The sequence below is a fragment of the Lepidochelys kempii genome, chromosome 8, assembly GCF_965140265.1.
Source record: "Lepidochelys kempii isolate rLepKem1 chromosome 8, rLepKem1.hap2, whole genome shotgun sequence".
NCBI classification, from domain to species: Eukaryota; Metazoa; Chordata; order Testudines; family Cheloniidae; genus Lepidochelys; species Lepidochelys kempii.
In genome coordinates this window covers 29,013,862-29,033,563 of record NC_133263.1, presented here as the reverse complement: position 1 = coordinate 29,033,563, position 19,702 = coordinate 29,013,862, and the positions used below count along the sequence as shown (strand labels likewise).

The 19,702-nt window shown below is 42.3% G+C and overlaps 1 protein-coding gene across 10 annotated transcripts in view; it reads right to left on the bottom strand.

Moving 5' to 3' along the window:
* TENM2 (teneurin transmembrane protein 2) overlaps nt 1–19,702 on the bottom strand; it is a 1,082,027-nt gene that overhangs the window by 105,014 nt on the left and 957,311 nt on the right. For 7 of the 10 annotated variants that reach the window (XM_073355925.1, XM_073355927.1, XM_073355933.1 and 4 more), the window contains 2 exons: nt 17,752–17,952; nt 11,789–12,001 (listed from right to left, as the gene is read on the bottom strand). In XM_073355925.1, the coding sequence (XP_073212026.1) occupies nt 11,789–12,001; nt 17,752–17,952 (414 nt within the window). The remainder of the gene's footprint in view (nt 1–11,788; nt 12,002–17,751; nt 17,953–19,702) is intronic. The other 3 variants (XM_073355928.1, XM_073355929.1, XM_073355932.1) reach the window with 1 other exon arrangement.

Below are 19,702 nucleotides of genomic sequence, written 5' to 3'. Positions count from 1 at the left end.
CCAGCAGCAGCCTTTCGGCACTGTGCAGGAATGAAGAGACGGGACGGGAGCTGCTTTCAGCCGCAAGGAAGGAGGCGGGGGGGGGGGAGCGGGGAAGGGATGACCTGGCCTGTGTCTTTGCAGAGCTCATCTCTCACCTTACCCCCTACTTTGTCCCTTCCTGCCCACACAGTGTCGAAAGGCAGCTAACACCTCCAGGCTGCTGCTGGCCACGGACATAACCCAGCCGCCTCACTGTGGGCAGGAAGGGATTAAGCCCTAAGGATGCATTGTGCACCAGGGCCCAGGGAACCTGGCTTCAGGGCCTTCAGCAAACCCAGCCAGAGAGGTTGCTAAACAGGGGAAGATGCCTCGGAGATGGAGCATCCTTGTGCTCCCTGGGGGCAGGACCTAGGGTGCGGGGGCAGGTGAAGAGGGTGATAAGCCCCTGTCTGGGGCTGCTGTGGAGCCTACAGGGCCAGGGTGTGAACAGGCTGGAAACTGCTTTCCCTCTGCCACTCCAGAGCTCAGCTGAGGGGCAGAGAGGATTCCTGTGCTAGTGCTGTGCGGGGCTTTTGCACGTGCAGGGCTCGGCTCCTCTTGGCCAGCATCCCAGGCTGGAGGGTTTGGGGCTTTCCCAGGGCACCAGCCCAGCCAGAGCCTGGGGGCGGGGGAGAAAGGAAGGAGCTACTGGCCAAGCTGTTGGTGGGCTGAGCACTCGGACCAGGGGCTGGTTCTCCGCACAGTGCTGAGAGGATAGGGATGAGCAGCAGGGCTGCGGGGGGGGGGGGGGGGGGGTTAAGGGGCAAAGCAGGGAGAGGACAGCGAGAGGCGGAGCATGTAAAGGGCGGATGGGTGGGCAGCAGAGGCAACACGTGACCAGCTGCCACCTGCTCACACTCACCAGCCACCACAGCGTGCAGCCAGCACCAGTTGCAAATGGGACAGGGGATGGAGCCCTGCTGGCCAAGAACTGACAGGCAGCAGGAGCTGTGCTGATGGACCGACAGCAGGAGCAGCCAGCCCTGCGCGTTGCATCTTCGCCCTGCCATCGGCTTTGCACAGCCACCCCCATCGTCTGCCTGTGGACCCTCCATTCATTGCTGCTGGGCGGGCGGCTGATGAGCAGGGATCTGGCCAGCAGAAGGACCCACCAGTACTGATGGAGGGAGACAGAAAATATGGGACAATTTCCCGATTTTAAAGAAAAAGTCTGGACACCTGCAGGAGGGCTTAAGTACGGGTCTGGGATGTCTTTAAAAATGGGATGTCTGGTCACCCTAGGTTACTAGGATGAGTGGGGGCACAGCTTTGGTTGGATAAAGAGACAGCACATGACTGATCTGCCGAACGTTTGGTAAGATTTATGTGAATGATTCATCAGACATTGTGTTGTCTGTGAACATAAAAGTTACTGCTTTCACATGAAAAACATGCAACTTCTGCATTGAGTTGCTAACTGCCCATTTACCTATTCTGCTTGGATGTTTTGTACCCAGTGCTCAGGGTCAGCTTTCAGACTTGAAAGACTGCCAAGGGGGTACTGGAGTGTTAGTCACCCCCTGCTCCATTTCTGTTGCTGAATGAGAAGTGGGAATGAAGTTGAGTGCTGTGCAGTAACCTCAGCAACTCATGTCCTAGTGTCCTCTCAGGTTTCTATAAATTTGGCTGACAAATACCAACATTGTAAACTGCAGTGAGGAATCAGTCAGTTTCTGGTCTTATGCTTAAATCCACCCTGCATAGGTTTGGATGTGCATGTATTCATACACTGAGTTGCCTTGCTTTGGTCAGTCAGGCACAAACTGATACTATGGAAAATGTTATGGTCCAAAGTGTACGCTGAAGATGATTAAATCTAAACAATTAGTTTACATAACCCATTGTTAACAACAGCATCCCAAGTGAGATTAACAAACCCTCCATTTCTTCCATAATTAACAGGCTGCTTTACCTGCACCATGCATAAACTGTTATCCTTAAGTGTTTATTAGAGATGAATCAAAACCTCAAATCAGAACATCCCTGAACTGTGAGAAAAAGTTCAGACCTGAATGCAAACTTGGAACCTCACACTCATCTGTATCTTTATATTATTAATTTATCTGAACAAATAATAATCTGTACAGATTTCTAACTGAGAGGGTGCTTCACTTATGTTTATATTTGTATATAATCACAATAAAAATAAAATAGATTTAAAATTATAGAAAGAGGTAGGGTTGCCCTAACATGCAGATTAGGTTTTGGGAGTGGATCAAGATAGGGATGGGACGAGAGAAAAGAGGTGGGAGACAGCAACTTTGCAAAAGCTTTACTGAATTAGAATGCCAGAGAATGAAATTCACCACAGTGCAGATGGCCTGTAGTACAAGCCCCCCCGTTCACCAGTTAACCCCATATCAGTGCCTTAACATGGGGATCAAAGCTTTGTGCAATGGGCTATGTGTGGGAACTCTGCACTGTTTGTATATTTCATCCCTAATGAAGTTTCTATTCAGAACCATGGACAGTAGCCAGTTGTGCTACCAAAGGAAAGTTGATTATTGAAAGAAATTTTGAAAGGAAAATAAAGTATAACTAGAGCATGCAGCAAATTCCTGAAGTGATACCCCCAGTTTGGAGTTCTTAGGGAGACTGCTTCTGTTTTTAATTTCCTTTCTGACATTGGTGGTGGTGGTGTTTTGTCCCCGTCCCCCCCCAGCTTTTTGGTGTATTGTCCAATCAGGAAAATTCTAGGGGTGACATCATCATTTAGGAGCACATATTCCATTACTCTTTATTTTCAATTTGAAACAATTCAGGAATAAGACTTAAGAGACAAAATTCAGTAGAAAAACATATCTAGAATGCTGAATATGTGGAGCTAAAATGTTTGCCTCTGGGCTTTTGTTTCTAATACTCATTCCATTTTACAACAGAATTTGTGGCAGGGCCAGGTTCTGTGCTTATGGAGAGAAGAAACTCACTCAGATCAGTCTAAAACACAAACACTACACAATATAATAATGACCTGTGCTGCCTATTGCACAGCAATAGCTCTGCTGTCTGGTTTGACAGTGCCTCTCTCTGGGCATAATACACCGGACTCTCGCTAGACCACGGGGTTCGGGATCCATGTGCAGTACCGTGTTATAGCTAGGGCTGCGTTACCATGGATCCCAATTAAAATGTTTAAAGTTGGGTTCCATCGCGGTGACTGCTCTATATGCGAATCTGCGCTACTGGGACATGTTGTAACAAGACTGCAAAGCCCACTCCAGAGCATACCAAAATACATGTACACCCATCAACTGAGCACAGGATTAACCGTAGAGCTGTGTAGAGGATGGAAGTTCCATTTTGTGATTTAGTTTGATATTTTGTAGTTTGGCTTCATTCTGAAATGGAGCAAAAATATCAAAAATTCTCCATGAAGAGAAATAATTTTTTTTTCATTTTGGGTCAATTTTACATTGTTTCAGAAAAAATGTTTATTTCTATTTTGAATTTATTAGTATCATAATGTACAATATAAAACAAAATTAAAAAAAATTAAAAAATAAAAAGTCATTTCAAAATGAAAAGTTGAAACATTTTGTTCCAGAAATGTTAAAATGGGAGATTGTGACATTGTTGGAACTTTCCTTCACTTGGTTTTCTTCCAAAAAAAAAAATCCAGTGAAATGGACCCAGTTTCACCAAGCATTTCGATTTTGATGGAACTGCACATTCTGACAGACTATTGGTTCTGTTGAAATTTCTCTATCTCTAGTTAATAGAAGAGCACTGGGAATAACTATAGTACATATGTTCTTTGGGCCACCGACATGAGGATTCAGGGCTAGATTTACAATGATTTTCAGGTGCCTCAAGATGCGAATAAGCGCCTAGTGGGACTTGCACAACTACCTAAGTGAGTTAGGCACAATGACTTTCAATGGGGGTTAGGCGCCTAACCTGGTTGGGATCTTTTGTAAATCCCAGTTGACATGCATCTTTAGGCACCTAGTTACTCATCCGACCCTAGAGGTATAGGAGTTGTCGGGCTATAAGTGGTTCAAGAATATGAACATGTTCATTTTAGAACACATCAAATGAGATCCCTCAATTAAGCAGTCAAATATGGTTCCCTCTTGTGCTTTGATTACTATGTTGTTTTAATGTTTAACTTTTTGTGTAAGTAAAATAAAAATGTTCTCCAAGCTCTTTTTAGAAATACTACAATGCCTATCCTGATGCCACCCACCACTGACCCCTCACAACTGTTCAAATGTCTGTTATTTTGTATCCAGCAATATCATGTAATTCACTCACTTGCTGAAACCTGTACTTGACACCACAGGGTACAAAATAACACAGAAAACATCATCTTTGGAACATTGGGGTGGCTGGTGCTGTGAATACTCCTAAGAACAGCAAAATCAGCTTTTGCCCTTGCGCTAGTTAGATAGCAGCTTGATCGATCCTATTTATTTTTTGGTTTTGCGAGAGTTCAAGAATTGGCCAGAAATCAATATGACCCACACAGAAGCCCCTCCAAAGGAAAGAAATACCATGATTTAAGTTGGGAAGCTATTTACAAGAATCTGTTGGGAGCATCTTTGAAGTCCTGGGCAAAATGTAGGGTGCTTAGCTGAAAATACAATTAGCTTTTTTGACTTAGAAAAAGAAGAAATAATGCCCTGTTGTGACTATATGCGACACAAGGAGGAAAAGTAAGCCATTTGAGTGGCCTGATGTAGCTCAGCAGCAGGTTCCATTTTTTTTTTAAACAGGAGTCCCTCACTAAGGAGCATAAACAAAAGAGCTGTTCCTATTGGAGTAGCTTGCTTTTTAGCCAAAATATATCCCCCACAACTGTTCCTCTTGAGACTGACATATCAAAAGTAATTGTTGTTCTCAAATTCCCTGATACTGAAACCACCATCCCTATGTGAAAATCTGTACACAACGGATTATATATTTGGAAGCAAATATATTGTCCTATTTAGCTAGGATGGAATTATAGGATGCATATGCTAGGTTCCGATAATCTCATCCTGCAGAAATTGTTGGGAAAAGTTTACTCATGTATCAGATATAAAATTAACAAATAATACTTTAATTCCTCGTGTGGAACTGTGAAAAGACCTACAAAGCAGAAGCAGAGCTTAGAGTGAGTTTGGAAATAGGAAATTTTTTTTACACAGTGCACAATTAGTTTGGGGAACTCCTGGCTATCAGATATCATGGAAGTTAAGAGTTTAGCAGGTTGCAGAAAAGATGGGGGATGAGAGCATCCACAGTTACATTAATAAGATTAAAAAAAATATTTGAAAGGGATACAAACTTCATGCTCCAAGACATAAATGAAGGAATTAAGGAAGAAGCTTCCCCTCTGGGCAGATGTGTACATAATGACTCACTTACAGGTTTCCTGAACCTTTCTCGAGAGCATCTGGATACTATTCTCGATAGACCAATGGTCTGATCCAGTATGGCAATGTCTATATCTGTTGGGTTATAAAATATTATATATCTTATAGTTTTAACTCCTGACATATCAGGGAGTCTCAGCTATAGCTCCTACACAGTAAATATTTTCTTAATTAAAAGAACTTCTATGAAATTAGGTTGAAAAAGTAACAAGCTATTTTGATTCTAAAAGTGTCTGAAATCACTGTATATCATCTTTTACTTAAACCACTTGAACTTAGCAGAGGTTTCAGGCCATTCAATGGGATGCCTAGTCTGTATATGTAGATTGGGCTAGAACTGATCATTTCTTTTCCTACTCCTTCCAGGGTCTATAAACTTCAGTTTCTCTATTTGTTTGATGTAATTTTTAAGCTCTTTTGGGGAGGAGACCATGGTTTTTTAAGAATCTCTGTAAAGCACCATGCAAAGTAACAGAGCTCTCTTTATAAATGTAATAAAAATAACAATAAACAGGTCAAGATCAATCTTGAAATTACTGTTTACATACCAACACAGAGTAAAACTTCTGTAAAATTTTTATAGGGGAAGGTGCAACTTCTTCACTCTGAAACCATCAAAGTTTGCAAGCATAAAATCAAAATGTAAATTATTTGCATTGAATCTGTGATAATCCCTCAACTTTCTTCATCTCATCCCTGCCATTTTTCTGCTTTGCTGGGGATGGGAAGTGGTGAGGAGGTCCAAGCTGTGATACTCAAAAATAAAGTGTAACACAACTTCAACAAAAACTCCATCACAACTCTATGGTATTGTATCTAGGCAAAAGGTCTGCTACTGGGTATCAAGATGGTAGGACAATAAATACAAATGAATCTGAATTTCTAAGTGCTAAACCAGATGTGAATGTCTCTAACATTTGGGCATGTCTGCATACAAGCTTTTGGCTCACACATACTTCCTTATTTTTTATTAAGATAATAAATTGTGGCTGTAGCTCAAATTGCTATGTACTTTCCAAGCACAAAGAGAAAGAGCTGGTCCTCAACCCCACAGAGCAAAGAATCTAAAACCCTATAGTCGTTAGAGAAACTTGGCTGATTAGTTCCAGGCAGTAAATATAAACTTATATCCTGCCTTAACAAGTGACACATTTTTTCTGTTATAGATCAGATTTAAATGGTTAGAAACATATAAAAGAAAATGTCTAATTCATGTAGCTGCCTCCCTCAACACCGCTTGTTTTTGTCAGATATAGTGCCTTTCCGCTATCTCCTCTCATATGCTGCCTTCCATCTCTCCTGCAAATTATCTTTTCTTTGTATCACTATTGTTGTAATTTAAGAAAATCAGTAAAAGAAAAAAAAAAGTTCTTTGCTACAAAGAATATTCAGAGGAGACAAAACTGTCCTGCTGTGTTGGAAGACAACCACAAAGGTATGGTTTTATTGATTATTGATTTATATTATACAAAAATGAAAAAATAAATATGAAGCAATATTCTTGATGATGGCACTCTTCCCTCTCCAGAGAAACCAGTTCTCAATACAGTCTGTACAACTGACCTCTTCAAATCTCTGTCAAAAATCAAGGTAGCTTACTTCCTATTTAGTACTCAGACCTGGGGGAGTGGATGCTTCAAGAGAGAACCCAAGTCTTTTACTTTCTTGGTCTAAATCCAGCCCATATTGGCAATGTCTGAAAGTAACTGCCTTTTGATGGCTGTCATATGGGCTATATTGAAAGAATTGGAGGTATGGCGTCTCATTTTAGTGTTGAGTGGGCAGATGTCTACAACACCAAACCACCACATGGCACTAATGAACATTGGAACTTACAGACTGCCATATTGGATCACACTAGTGATCCATCTAGGTCCTGTGTTCCATTTCCAACAATTGCCAGTACCAGATGCTTCGGAGGAAGATATAAGAAACCCTACAAAGGGCAATTACAAAATAACCTGCCTCCAAGGAATGTCTCTTTCCAAATTCTGTTACTTAGAGATAAGTTTATCACCCTGAAGCACTTCACACTTATTGGCACACTTAGTAGAGAGGCCAAGGACTCAGTGAGGAAGGAGATGGAATTTGATTCTTATTCCTGGGGATGGAATCTCCAGGATGGCATTGAGGCATATTGGCAGGGCACTGTGAGGAAGCTTGAACTACTTGTGCTGTGCCCAGTGTGTAGGTTAATGGAAGTCTTCAGGGTACATCTACACTGCAGTTAGATAACTGCAGCTGGCCCGTGATAGCTGACCCAGGCCCATGGGGCTCAGGCTGCGGGGCTGTTTAATTGTGGTGTAGGCTTCCCAGCTCAGGTTGCAGCCTAAGCTCTGGGACCCTCCCACCTCACAGGGTCCTACAGCCCGAGCCCAGATGTCTACACCACAATTAAGCAGCCCTGCAAGCCAAGCCAGCTGGCATGGGCCAGCCACGGGTTTTTAATTGCAGTGTGGACATACCCTCAATCTCCAGGTTACACAAAGGTGGCACATTTCACCAGCATTAAAATGATCAAAGGAACAAAAATTGTATTAGCCAACTTGACCCAGGTACATCAGAATGTCTATAATATCAAATATCTTTGACCACTGCCACTGCTGTCTGCTGCTAGTGAGTGAAAGGAAGTGTTGATCCACTCAGACTGAGTCTAAACTACATATAATGTAGCAGGTGAGGCAAATGAGAAAGGAGTTTTGAAGGGTAGGAAATAGTGACACAAAGGCAACATTGTTGCCTCCTCTCCTGTTCAAGGGGGGCAAATCTTACTTATACCACAAAACATAGGCTGCCATAACTTTGTTGTCTGATTAAATTTCATTCTTGGACTGCACAATGCTCAGGATGAAATCCTGGCCCCACTGAAGTCAATGGGAGTTTTGCAGTTAACTTCAACAGAGCTAGGATTTCACGCTCAGTTCTGTTCAAATGTGAATTGCAGATGGACAGACATTTTCCAAGTGATGGACTGGAGCAAATGCATTTGCTTCTGGCTATTCATTCAGGTTTCTGCACATATTGTACTTTCCTTTGCCTACCATCACAATGTCTCTCTCTGAGAGAAATGGATTTCTACACTCTAGTAATAAGCAATAGTTCTAACTATTAATGTCTCGTTTTTGATGGGACTAATTCAACTATTTTCAATACACTTGTTTCAACAGCAAGAAAGAAAATCTCCCATCATAAAATTCATACATGAAATTGGTCCAGGATTTAGTTACTGTTGTACCTGGTCTTTTGCTGTTTATTAATTCTGGAGTAATTTATTTTCTTCCTTATCTAGATTTTTCCCTACTGTTTGGTTATAACCTCATCCATGATTACAATCACTTAATAACCACATCATAGAACATGTCTTTTTTACCTTGGGTAAAAGATTCATTTTCTTTATCATCGGCTCACAGTAAGCTATTTTTCTCCCTAACTAACTAAAGTAGGAAAGTGAAGTATGAGGTCACATGTAGAGCTTTACTTTGATACACACACCAGTTATATAGGGTTAGCCACTTGTCCTCTCTCTTTCATAGATCACCGATGCATGTGTATTTACAAAGTCTGTGTGCAACTTCTCTTTTGAACTAACGTTCTTCTGTTTTTATACTTTAGCTCTACTGCTATATTCAGAAAACTGTTGATCTGGATTTAAAACATATTTTCCAATGAGCTAACACTAGGGTTTTTGGAGACTTTTCAGATTTCCCTTGTTAGAATGCAATAATAAAGGAAGAAACCACCCTTTTTGTATAATTTAGCCAGAGGGAAAGTTAGCTTGTAACAGTCTGAGCTGTAATGTCACACAGAATGCTTAAAATATGTTCTGATTTCTGGAAAAGAATAATTCGGCATCAAATAAAGTAAAATTTTCCGAGTCAGTGTGAACACCTCCAGCTCGCAACAGCTGTCACCTTTCCACTGCCACATTAGTACAGTGTGATCTATTCCTAAAGGAACTCCAGCGGAAGAAAAAATATTTGAGTGTGTTTCAGATCCTCCATTTCCCCACAAAAGAGAGCATTTATCTTAATTCATCTACCCCGAAAGCCCATTCTCAGTGCATATCTGCCCCCCAACTCTAATATTTACAAAGAAAGAAATAACATATTTTCCTCCCAAATTATATATGTTGATGAGAGTTTCCTTTAAAAAAGTGGTAAATCACTATGCTAAAAATAAAAACAGTGGGAAAATACTGTTATCTCACTCTCTATTGAATTCAGTGACAACGCTTTCTTTGCTGCTGTGAGATCAGTTTAGGCTAATGACAGAGATATGAAATTCCTTTACGTTCCAAGCACAGTCACAAGAATTCGCATATTAGCATCTATATGTCTAAACAGCTCATTATTTATACTAGAGACAGGTTTGATATTAAAACATGAGATAATTACATTTACAGAACTGCACTTCTGCCCAAATCCCATCTCTGCTACAGATGCATAGACAAAAGTTCAACACATGCTTTTCTAATGAAAAAGTGGCATAAAGACATCTTATTCTCCTCAGGAGAAACACCTTTTCCTTCCTTGTGAGAACAATTTTGGTAATGTACGCTGATAACATTAATAAAATGTATACATTTCACACCTCTGGAACAAAAGATAAAATCTCCCCTCACAGGTCACCTATCCTATTTATAATCTGGGATATTAACTAGTGCATGTAACACTTAGCACAAAACATCATCAAGCAATCCAGTATAGGCATCTTTTTGTGTGCACAGTAGGTAGATTTCAATTACATCAAAATATAGGAATATATTTCAAAAGATTACAAAGCGAAAAAAAATCAGCGCAAGGTGGTAAACCTTTTTGGAAAAGGTAATTACTGCACACTTTGACACAGTGCAGGGATTACCGTTATTGGGTTTTTTTAAAGTGTGAGATTAAAGAGCACAGTGATAAAATATCCTGATTATCTTGGCAGAAGATGTGATAATGGGGCAATAGATGCAGAGGGCAAAAGTAGAAAAAACACTCTGCATGTAGGTTGGTGACAAACTGCTGAATCACAAAATCTTTGATTTAAATTATTATATCATCATACCATATCTGAAGCATACAGCACCACAATGTAAAATGATATGCCCTAAAAATATGTAGGCCACATTTAATTAATTAATTAATTTATAAGGGTGTATATTTGGTATCCAATCTGTATGCGTTTCCCAAAAGGTTTATACACCCAGAGAGATTCAAAGGTGGAACTTAAAAGAAAAGCAGCTCAAGGGGTGCAAGATTTTGACCACAGTTTTAGTTTAAGAAAGAACAATTCACGAGTAATAGGCCTGTCCCATTAGGGTCCACAATTGCCATGAAAATTTCAATTCACATGCTTCCTCTCTGTTGGTAAATTTATCAATGTCTTTTTTAAGGTAATTAAAATAATTTCATCTATGTTTCTAACTCACTGGACTTTTTAAAGAGAATTTGATAGTCAAATAAATAATATGGGGAATGGACAGATTTGACTGCAAAGAGAAAACCACACTGCCTCTAAAGTGCATATTCTTTCAATTTGCATACAGATTCTTCTGTTCCATAGTGGTTTTCCTCAGATTTCTTAGTAGACATAGACCCAGTTAGAAATATTCTCTTCCCAGTTTTGCTCACAGCAGAGGGAAAATACAATTTTCAGCCATTTTAAGAGAATTTGAATAAACATTATACTACCTGATTTTTATGAGAGTGAAATAAAGAACTGAGTCCACAATAACTCATTCCTGTTGAAATAACATTTAAGTGGTTTTAATTTGAAATTATGTTATATACACATAAAATCTTTTTTGGAATTTCCCAGGGTGACGTATCACAGTTGAGATGCAATCATGTTAGTCACGGCACTCTGCATGATGCCAATGCTATACTAAGCAGCATGCTATTAGGAATGGGTACATCAGCATGCTATAGTACTGGCTAAACCCTCCCATGCTGTGACTGTCTATATGCAAACACCATGCCCACTGTCACAGCACAACGGGGCAAAATGTTAGGGAGCTATTTCTGTAACAACAGGAGCACTTATTCTCCCTCAGCTTGACCCCTGCTCTTGGTGGGTATTGTGGTGATGTGGTTTGGATGTGATATATAGTAGCAGGGAAGCATTGATGCACCAGACCAGGAAATTAAAAAAGATGCTATTCACACAAAGAAATGTTTAGTTAAGTTTAAACAGCTTGGCTCTGATGATACCTTGATGGACCATTTGTTACATCTCTACTTGTTAATGTCCATTAGGTTTTTTTTTTTTCCCCCTTCTCTTTCAAATTAAGTTCCTCTGCATTTTACCCTGGGTTTTGAGAGGCTGAGCTGATGTTTAGAAGCACTAGGGTCCTTAAAGGAACAGCCTATTACAATACACAATAGTAACTATGTTTCTACAATTTATGAAAAGAAAGCAATATGTGCCTGTTTCGGTGCCTGTCGTTTGCCTACCAATGGTGCAGTGCTCCCCATTCCAGCCCTCTCTGCATTCACATTTCCCATCTTTACAGGTTCCGTGTTCCGTGCAGCGGGGATGGCACACACGCTGGTCACAGGCCACTCCTGTCCAGCCTTCTTCACAGCGACATGTTCCGCCAATGCACACCCCGTGCGTGCCACAGTCTACGGAACACACTTCTGGTGAAAAAAATAGAATTAGGATTACAACTGAGCACTGTGATTGGGAATGGGTCACTAAACATGTGGTGAAAAGTGACTAGAATTGGCACTTTGTTTCTGTAAACTATATGCAGAGTGTGGCATGCTCATATGCCCACCAAAATGAGACTTTGCTTTTTATTAAAAATCGCCCAAAATAACACATGCTGCTAATTTAATGCAGGACTGACAGTGCTAGAGACAGTGTCTCTTCTATTCAGGTGCACATAAACTTCTTCATGCTGCTCCAACAACATGCCTCTGTCCTGGCTTTGAGGGGCTCTTTCTATCTATACAGTAACCACCCCCCATGGCACCGTGTCTCAGAGCCCAGATCAATTGACTTGGGCTTGCGCTATGATGCTAAAAATAGCAGTGTAGATGTTCCCATCTGAGCTGGAACCTAGGCTCCAAGATCCTCCCTCCTCCTGTACACTGCCATTTTTAGCCCAGCAGCATGAGCCCCATTTGACCCAGAATCTGAAACACACTGCTGTAGATCTTTTTTTTTTTTTTTTTTTTGCAGGTACCCTCACATCGCCCTGCTGTGATTGCCAACAAGGGAAATAATTAGTGGCAGCTGTGATGGGTGTGTGAAGTGGACGTTTGACTGCTAAGAACTAGACTGAGGTCCATGTAAACTCATTCCATGAAGAATGACAACAATTTGGGGTCACTCACAGTGGTTTGAACTGGTAACTAGGAAGAGAGGGGCTCTGCATTCTATTGCCAATTCCCTGAGTCTTTCAGTCTCACCCCCACACACTAGCTTTTACAACTCTGGGACAGTGACAGTTATGAAGTGGGTTCTAGCCCACAAAAGCTTATGCCCAAATAAATCTGTTAGTCTTTAAGGTGCCACTGGACTCCTTGTTATTTTTGGGGATACAGACTAACACGGCTACCCCCTGATAGGGAGCAGTATGACTGCTCAGAGCTCCGGTACGAAACTGCAGAAAAATCTGAGTGTCTCTGGATTAAGTTTAGAAGTGTGTGCAACAAGAGTGATGTAGTGGTGGGAGTCTGCTATAGACCACCGGACCAGGGGGATGAGGTGGATGAGGCTTTCTTCCGGCAGCTCACGGAAGCTACTAGATCGCATGCCCTGATTCTCATGGGTGACTTTAATTTTCCTGATATCTGCTGGGAGAGCAATACAGCGGTGCATAGACAATCCAGGAAGTTTTTGGAAAGCGTAGGGGACAATTTCCTGGCGCAAGTGCTAGAGGAGCCAACTAGGGGGGGTGCTTTTCTTGACCTGCTGCTCACAAACCGGGTAGAATTAGTGGGGGAAGCAAAAGTGGATGGGAATCTGGGAGGCAGTGACCATGAGTTGGTTGAGTTCAGGATCCTGACGCAGGGAACAAAGGTAAGCAGCAGGATACGGACCCTGGACTTCAGGAAAGCAGACTTCGACTCCCTCAGGGAACAGATGGCCAGGATCCCCTGGGGGACTAACTTGAAGGGGAAAGGAGTCCAGGAGAGCTGGCTGTATTTCAAGGAATCCCTGTTGAGGTTACAGGGACAAACCATCCCGATGAGTCGAAAAAATAGTAAATATGGCAGGCGACCAGCTTGGCTTAATGGTGAAATCCTAGCGGATCTTAAACATAAAAAAGAAGCTTACAAGAAGTGGAAGGTTGGACATATGACCAGGGAAGAGTATAAAAATATTGCTCGGGCATGTAGGAATGTTATCAGGAGGGCCAAATCGCACCTGGAGCTGCAGCTAGCCAGAGATGTCAAGAGTAACAAGAAGGGTTTCTTCAGGTATGTTGGCAACAAGAAGAAAGCCAAGGAATGTGTGGGCCCCTTACTGAATGAGGGAGGCAACCTAGTGACAGAGGATGTGGAAAAAGCTAATGTACTCAATGCTTTTTTTGCCTCTGTTTTCACTAACAAGGTCAGCTCCCAGACTGCTGCGCTGGGCATCACAAAATGCAGAAGAGATGGCCAGCCCTCTGTGGAGATAGAGGCGGTTAGGGACTATTTAGAAAAGCTGGACGTGCACAAGTCCATGGGGCCGGACGAGTTGCATCCGAGAGTGCTGAAGGAATTGGCGGCTGTGATTGCAGAGCCACTGGCCATTATCTTTGAAAACTCGTGGCGAACCAGGGAAGTCCCGGATGACTGGAAAAAGGCTAATGTAGTGCCAATCTTTAAAAAAGGGAAGAAGGAAGATCCTGGGAACTACAGGCCAGTCAGCCTCACCTCAGTCCCTGGAAAAATCATGGAGCAGGTCCTCAAAGAATCAATCCTGAAGCACTTGCATGAGAGGAAAATGATCAGGAACAGCCAGCATGGATTCACCAAGGGAAGGTCATGCCTGACTAATCTAATCGCCTTTTATGATGAGATTACTGGTTCTGTGGATGAAGGGAAAGCAGTGGATGTATTGTTTCTTGACTTTAGCAAAGCTTTTGACACGGTCTCCCATAGTATTCTTGTCAGCAAGTTAAGGAAGTATGGGCTGGATGAATGCACTATAAGGTGGGTAGAAAGCTGGCTAGATTGTCGGGCTCAACGGGTAGTGATCAATGGCTCCATGTCTAGTTGGCAGCCGGTATCAAGTGGAGTGCCCCAAGGGTTGGTCCTGGGGCCGGTTTTATTCAATATCTTCATAAATGATCTGGAGGATGGTGTGGATTGCACTCTCAGCAAATTTGCGGATGATACTAAACTGGGAGGAGTGGTAGATACGCTGGAGGGGAGGGATAGGATACAGAAGGACCTAGACCAATTGGAAGATTGGGCCAAAAGGAATCTGATGAGGTTCAATAAGGATAAGTGCAGGGTCCTGCACTTAGGACGGAAGAACCCAATGCACAGCTACAGACTAGGGACCGAATGGCTAGGCAGCAGTTCTGCAGAAAAGGACCTAGGGGTGACAGTGGACGAGAAGCTGGATATGAGTCAGCAGTGTGCCCTTGTTGCCAAGAAGGCCAATGGCATTTTGGGATGTATAAGTAGGGGCATAGCGAGCAGATCGAGGGACGTGATCGTTCCCCTCTATTCGACATTGGTGAGGCCTCATCTGGAGTACTGTGTCCAGTTTTGGGCCCCACACTTCAAGAAGGATGTGGATAAATTGGAGAGAGTCCAGCGAAGGGCAACAAAAATGATTAGGGGACTGGAACACATGAGTTATGAGGAGAGGCTGAGGGAGCTGGGATTGTTTAGCCTGCAGAAGAGAAGAATGAGGGGGGATTTGATAGCTGCTTTCAACTACCTGAAAGGGGGTTCCAAAGAGGATGGCTCTAGACTGTTCTCAATGGTAGCAGATGACAGAACGAGGAGTAATGGTCTCAAGTTGCAGTGGGGGAGGTTTAGATTGGATATTAGGAAAAACTTTTTCACTAAGAGGGTGGTGAAACACTGGAATGCGTTACCTAGGGAGGTGGTAGAATCTCCTTCCTTAGAGGTTTTTAAGGTCAGGCTTGACAAAGCCCTGGCTGGGATGATTTAACTGGGAATTGGTCCTGCTTTGAGCAGGGGGTTGGACTAGATGACCTTCTGGGGTCCCTTCCAACCCTGATATTCTATGATTCTATGATTCTATGATACTTGACAGTTGTGGAAGAGTTAACTGTTGTTTTCCGCATCATCACTGAAATTTCCAGTTAAATGCTCATTGATGAACTTTTAGGGCAGTTGATGATACATGAATCAGAAAGACCCAACTTGATATTCGTTTACCAGGTATGCTGTTAGCTCTGCTGGCAGTTAGAATAATCTTGCCTTTACTTAAGACAGCTAACTAAACTGGACATGGATGGAAAACAAATGTGCACCTCAAAGTACCATTTTTAGAGTCTTGCTGTGAAACCAGCTGCTTAGATTTTTCCATTTGAACTGCTAAAGAGGAGAAAATAATCTTAATTTTAGTACGGTTTTGCTATTATTTTCTATAAATAAGTAGTATTTATGATGTGCAACACAAAGCAAAACAGAAAATATACCTAGCAGACAATGGGCTGTTCATATCTGTGGCAGCCCACTGGAACGGGATAACTTCTGCAGTGAGCTAGGTGCCAGTTTTTAAATGGTTAAACAACAAACTTAGAATTTGGCAGTCTGCACCTTTTAATTAGTAACTAACCAAAAAAGGTAACTGCTTGGTTACAGCACTTTAAACAAAGGCATTGACCTGGCCCTGGGATTCTGGATAAAGACTAGAGCAGTGTTTCCAAATTGGGGTCCACGGACCCCTGGGGATTCCCAAGGGTACTCCAGGGGTTCCACAGGCCCTGCTGATCAACTCCTTCCCCTCTCTCCCTCAACTCCTCCCCGTCTCTCCCAGCGCCTACACTCCAGGGAACAGCTCTATCTCCCAGAGGCTACTGAAGCCAAACCGGGAGATTGTAGGAACTAAAAGTCCATCAGTGCAGTGGGGCTAAGGCAGGCTCCCTACCACTCCCGGATGCAGTCCGCACATCCCTGCAGCCCCTGTGGGGGGGGGGCAGGGAGTCTCCGTGTGCTGCCCCCACCCCGAGCACTGACTCCGTAGCTCCCATTGGCTGGGAACTGCGGCCAATGTGAGCTGCGAGGGTGGTGCCTGTGGGAAGGGGCTGTGCACGGAGATCCCCTGGCTCCCCCACCTAGAAGCCATTGCCAGAGAGCCGCCGGAGGTAAGCACCACACTCTGCACCCCAACCCACTGCCCTAGCTCAGAGTCCACATCCCCACCCCTTCCCAGAGCCTGCAGCCCCCACCCCCTCCTACACCCAAACTCCCTCCCAGAGCCTGCACCCCTCACACCCACCCCAACCACTTGCCCCAGCCCTGAGCCCACACCCAAACTTCCTCCCAGAGCCTGCACCTGCACCCAAACTCCCCCCAGAGCCCACACTCTGCATCCCCTCCTGCACTCAAACTACCCCCAAAGCCCACATCCTGCCCCAGCTTGGTGAAAGTGAGTGAGGGTGGGGGGAAAGTGAGCGACGGAGGGAGGGAGGGGAGATAGAGTGAACGGGCGGCGGGAAGAGGTGGGGCGGGGCTGGGGCTTTGGGGGAAGGGGTGGAGTTGGGTAGGACCTGGGGCTGAGTAGGGGATTTGGGGATCCCCAAAATGTTTAAATTAAAATGGGGGTCCTTGGGTTGCTGAAGTTTGAGAACCGCTGGACTAGAGCACTCCTCTCCCACACTAGCTTCACCCAGCACTCCCCCTAAAATAAGGCAGGCAAGCTTTCTTAACTCGTCTGTTGGCTCCTGATAGGTTATTTTCTCTTACTAGCCCATCTAGGCCATCGAAGGGCTATATCTTGTTGGTACCCTGGCCATAGTGAATATTTCCTAGGTTGTGCGTATCAGGGCACCTCCAGTTTGGGGCAGAGAAGGCCTGATAGATATCACAATTCTGAAAGTATTTTAAAATTATTCCTTATTAGTAAAAACCCTGTTGTTTATGAATGGGGACACTGAGACACAAAGAGGTGAAGTGACTTACCACAGGCCACAGTGTCAGAATAGGGAAGTGGAACACAGTATTTCCTAGATCCCAGTCCTGTGTTCAGAACACTACAATGTATAGTATCTATCATGTAGCTGCTAATTTATAATGACTAGAGTATAACGAACTGTTCACTGATCAGATGCTGAAAGAGTAATGTAAGTCTCATGTAAATAATTTGTATTTTAAACTTGTATTTGATATTCAAATGTTAATCAGTATAGTAAACAGGACTATACTTTGCAGATTATTGCAAAGCAGAATAGAAATATTTTTCTTACCAACGGAGCAGTCAGGACCCATCCAGTTAGGATCACAGCTACAGAGGCCTGTGTCAGAGAGGTATGTCCCATGGCCACTACATTGGTCTGGACACTGGGCTCTGGGAAGTTCACAGTTTAGGCCACCCCAGCCTGGGCTACAGAGACATTCTCCATTCAAGCAAACACCTTGATTGGAGCAGGTTGGATCCAAGCAATCAACTGAACAAAGAAAACAAAACAAATACTGTGTGAATAAAGGTTGGTTCCTACAGTGTATAGTCTGGATGATACTGCTGGATGGATCAGTGCTTGTTAGTTTATACTATTGCAGTGAATACACCAAACTCTTGCAGTTGTTTTTTAGACCATTTATATCTGTTTTGAGAACTGGTGAATATAAAATGTCTTTCTATTTGCTAGGACACAGGCTCTAAAAGTGGAAAAAATAATTTACCAACTTTAACTAATTGTTATGATTGTTACCAATGTTATAGTACTGTAAAAGAGAAATATTATTAAACCAATGTTACACATGGAAAATGGAAGCACAGATTTGCAAAGTGACTTGCCCATGGTCATAGAGATTAACATTTTCAAAAGCACCTACATGACTTTGGAGCTCAAGTCCCATTTTCAAAAGTGACTTGAATATTTAGGGGCCTAAGACTCACTGACTTTCAGGTTCCGTTAGGCTTTTAAGTCACTCATGAGCTTTTGAATATTTTATTCATAGTCATTGGCTGAGCTGTGATTCGAACCTAAGAATCCCATTGCCTAAACCCTGTTCCAACCAGTAGCCATGTTTCTTCTCTTAACAAAAGCCACAGATACATCTTCCCCATTTCTCAATCTGAAAAAACGGTAATTGCTTAAAATGGGATTTTTTTAAGGTGGTGGAAAGACATTGCAGGTGTCATCTTGGATTTCACTGAACAATGGGATGCTATTGCTGTATCAGAAGTGAACTCATGGTGACATCATCGTTTTCAAGGTGTTTACCTTATATCAAGCATTTGTTTAAGTGAACTGCACTTTATTGTAAATGTCAACTTAAAGGTTTATGAACAGCCTTCCACTATGGAACTGATGACCAAGATCAAACTGATGTCCTGAATAAAATGAATTAATGCCACGACTAGTGTATATTAGTTCACAACTCAAGAACTAAGAATGATTGGCATTCGCTCTTGAGGCAATATGAAGTTCGGAGTGTATAATGAAAGTGATTTATCTCTCATCTTTTCCCAAAGATTATCTTTCTAAATGAAGGAAGAGAGAATTTCACTGAACCCTGCATGAACAATACCTGATCCTTCAAATCTCAGCCTTTGCCATAAACACAAATGCTTATCAAATTATTTTAAGACATTATAGAACCTTTAAACATGAGTATATTGATCAGGTACTATGCACAGGATTGAAGCAGACATGAATTTAGAGATAACAGGAGTCATCAAAATTGTTTTGATTTTAATTCAGATTACAATACTACAGGAATAAATTACTATAGCATTTCTAGTGAGATTATGGACTATAATGATGGCACTGGCCACATTTTTTCAAATAATTTAATATTCAGTTAATTGGTTTTGGAAATATAACACATTTCACTATTTATAGGCAAACCTAGAGGGTTTGGATGTTAAGTTCAGATAAGCTTCCAATAATTCAGAAGTTTATCCAAAAATTTCTTTGGTCTATAAATCAAGCTGGACATTTCAGAAGAACAGAGTCCCACTTTTGAGATGTTGGTACTTTCTGCTTTTGGCAGGATCCAAAATACTGTCAAAAGTCAGAATAGTTTCTTTCGTGGTATTTTGGTATTTCTTCTCAATCCAGCACATAATTTATTTGTTAATTTTTTATTAATTATTATTATTATAAAAAGACCCTCCAAACTAACTTTTAATGATCCTCAGAGCTCATCCTGACTCTGGGGAAAAGATTACAGTTTGGTGAATTTTATCTG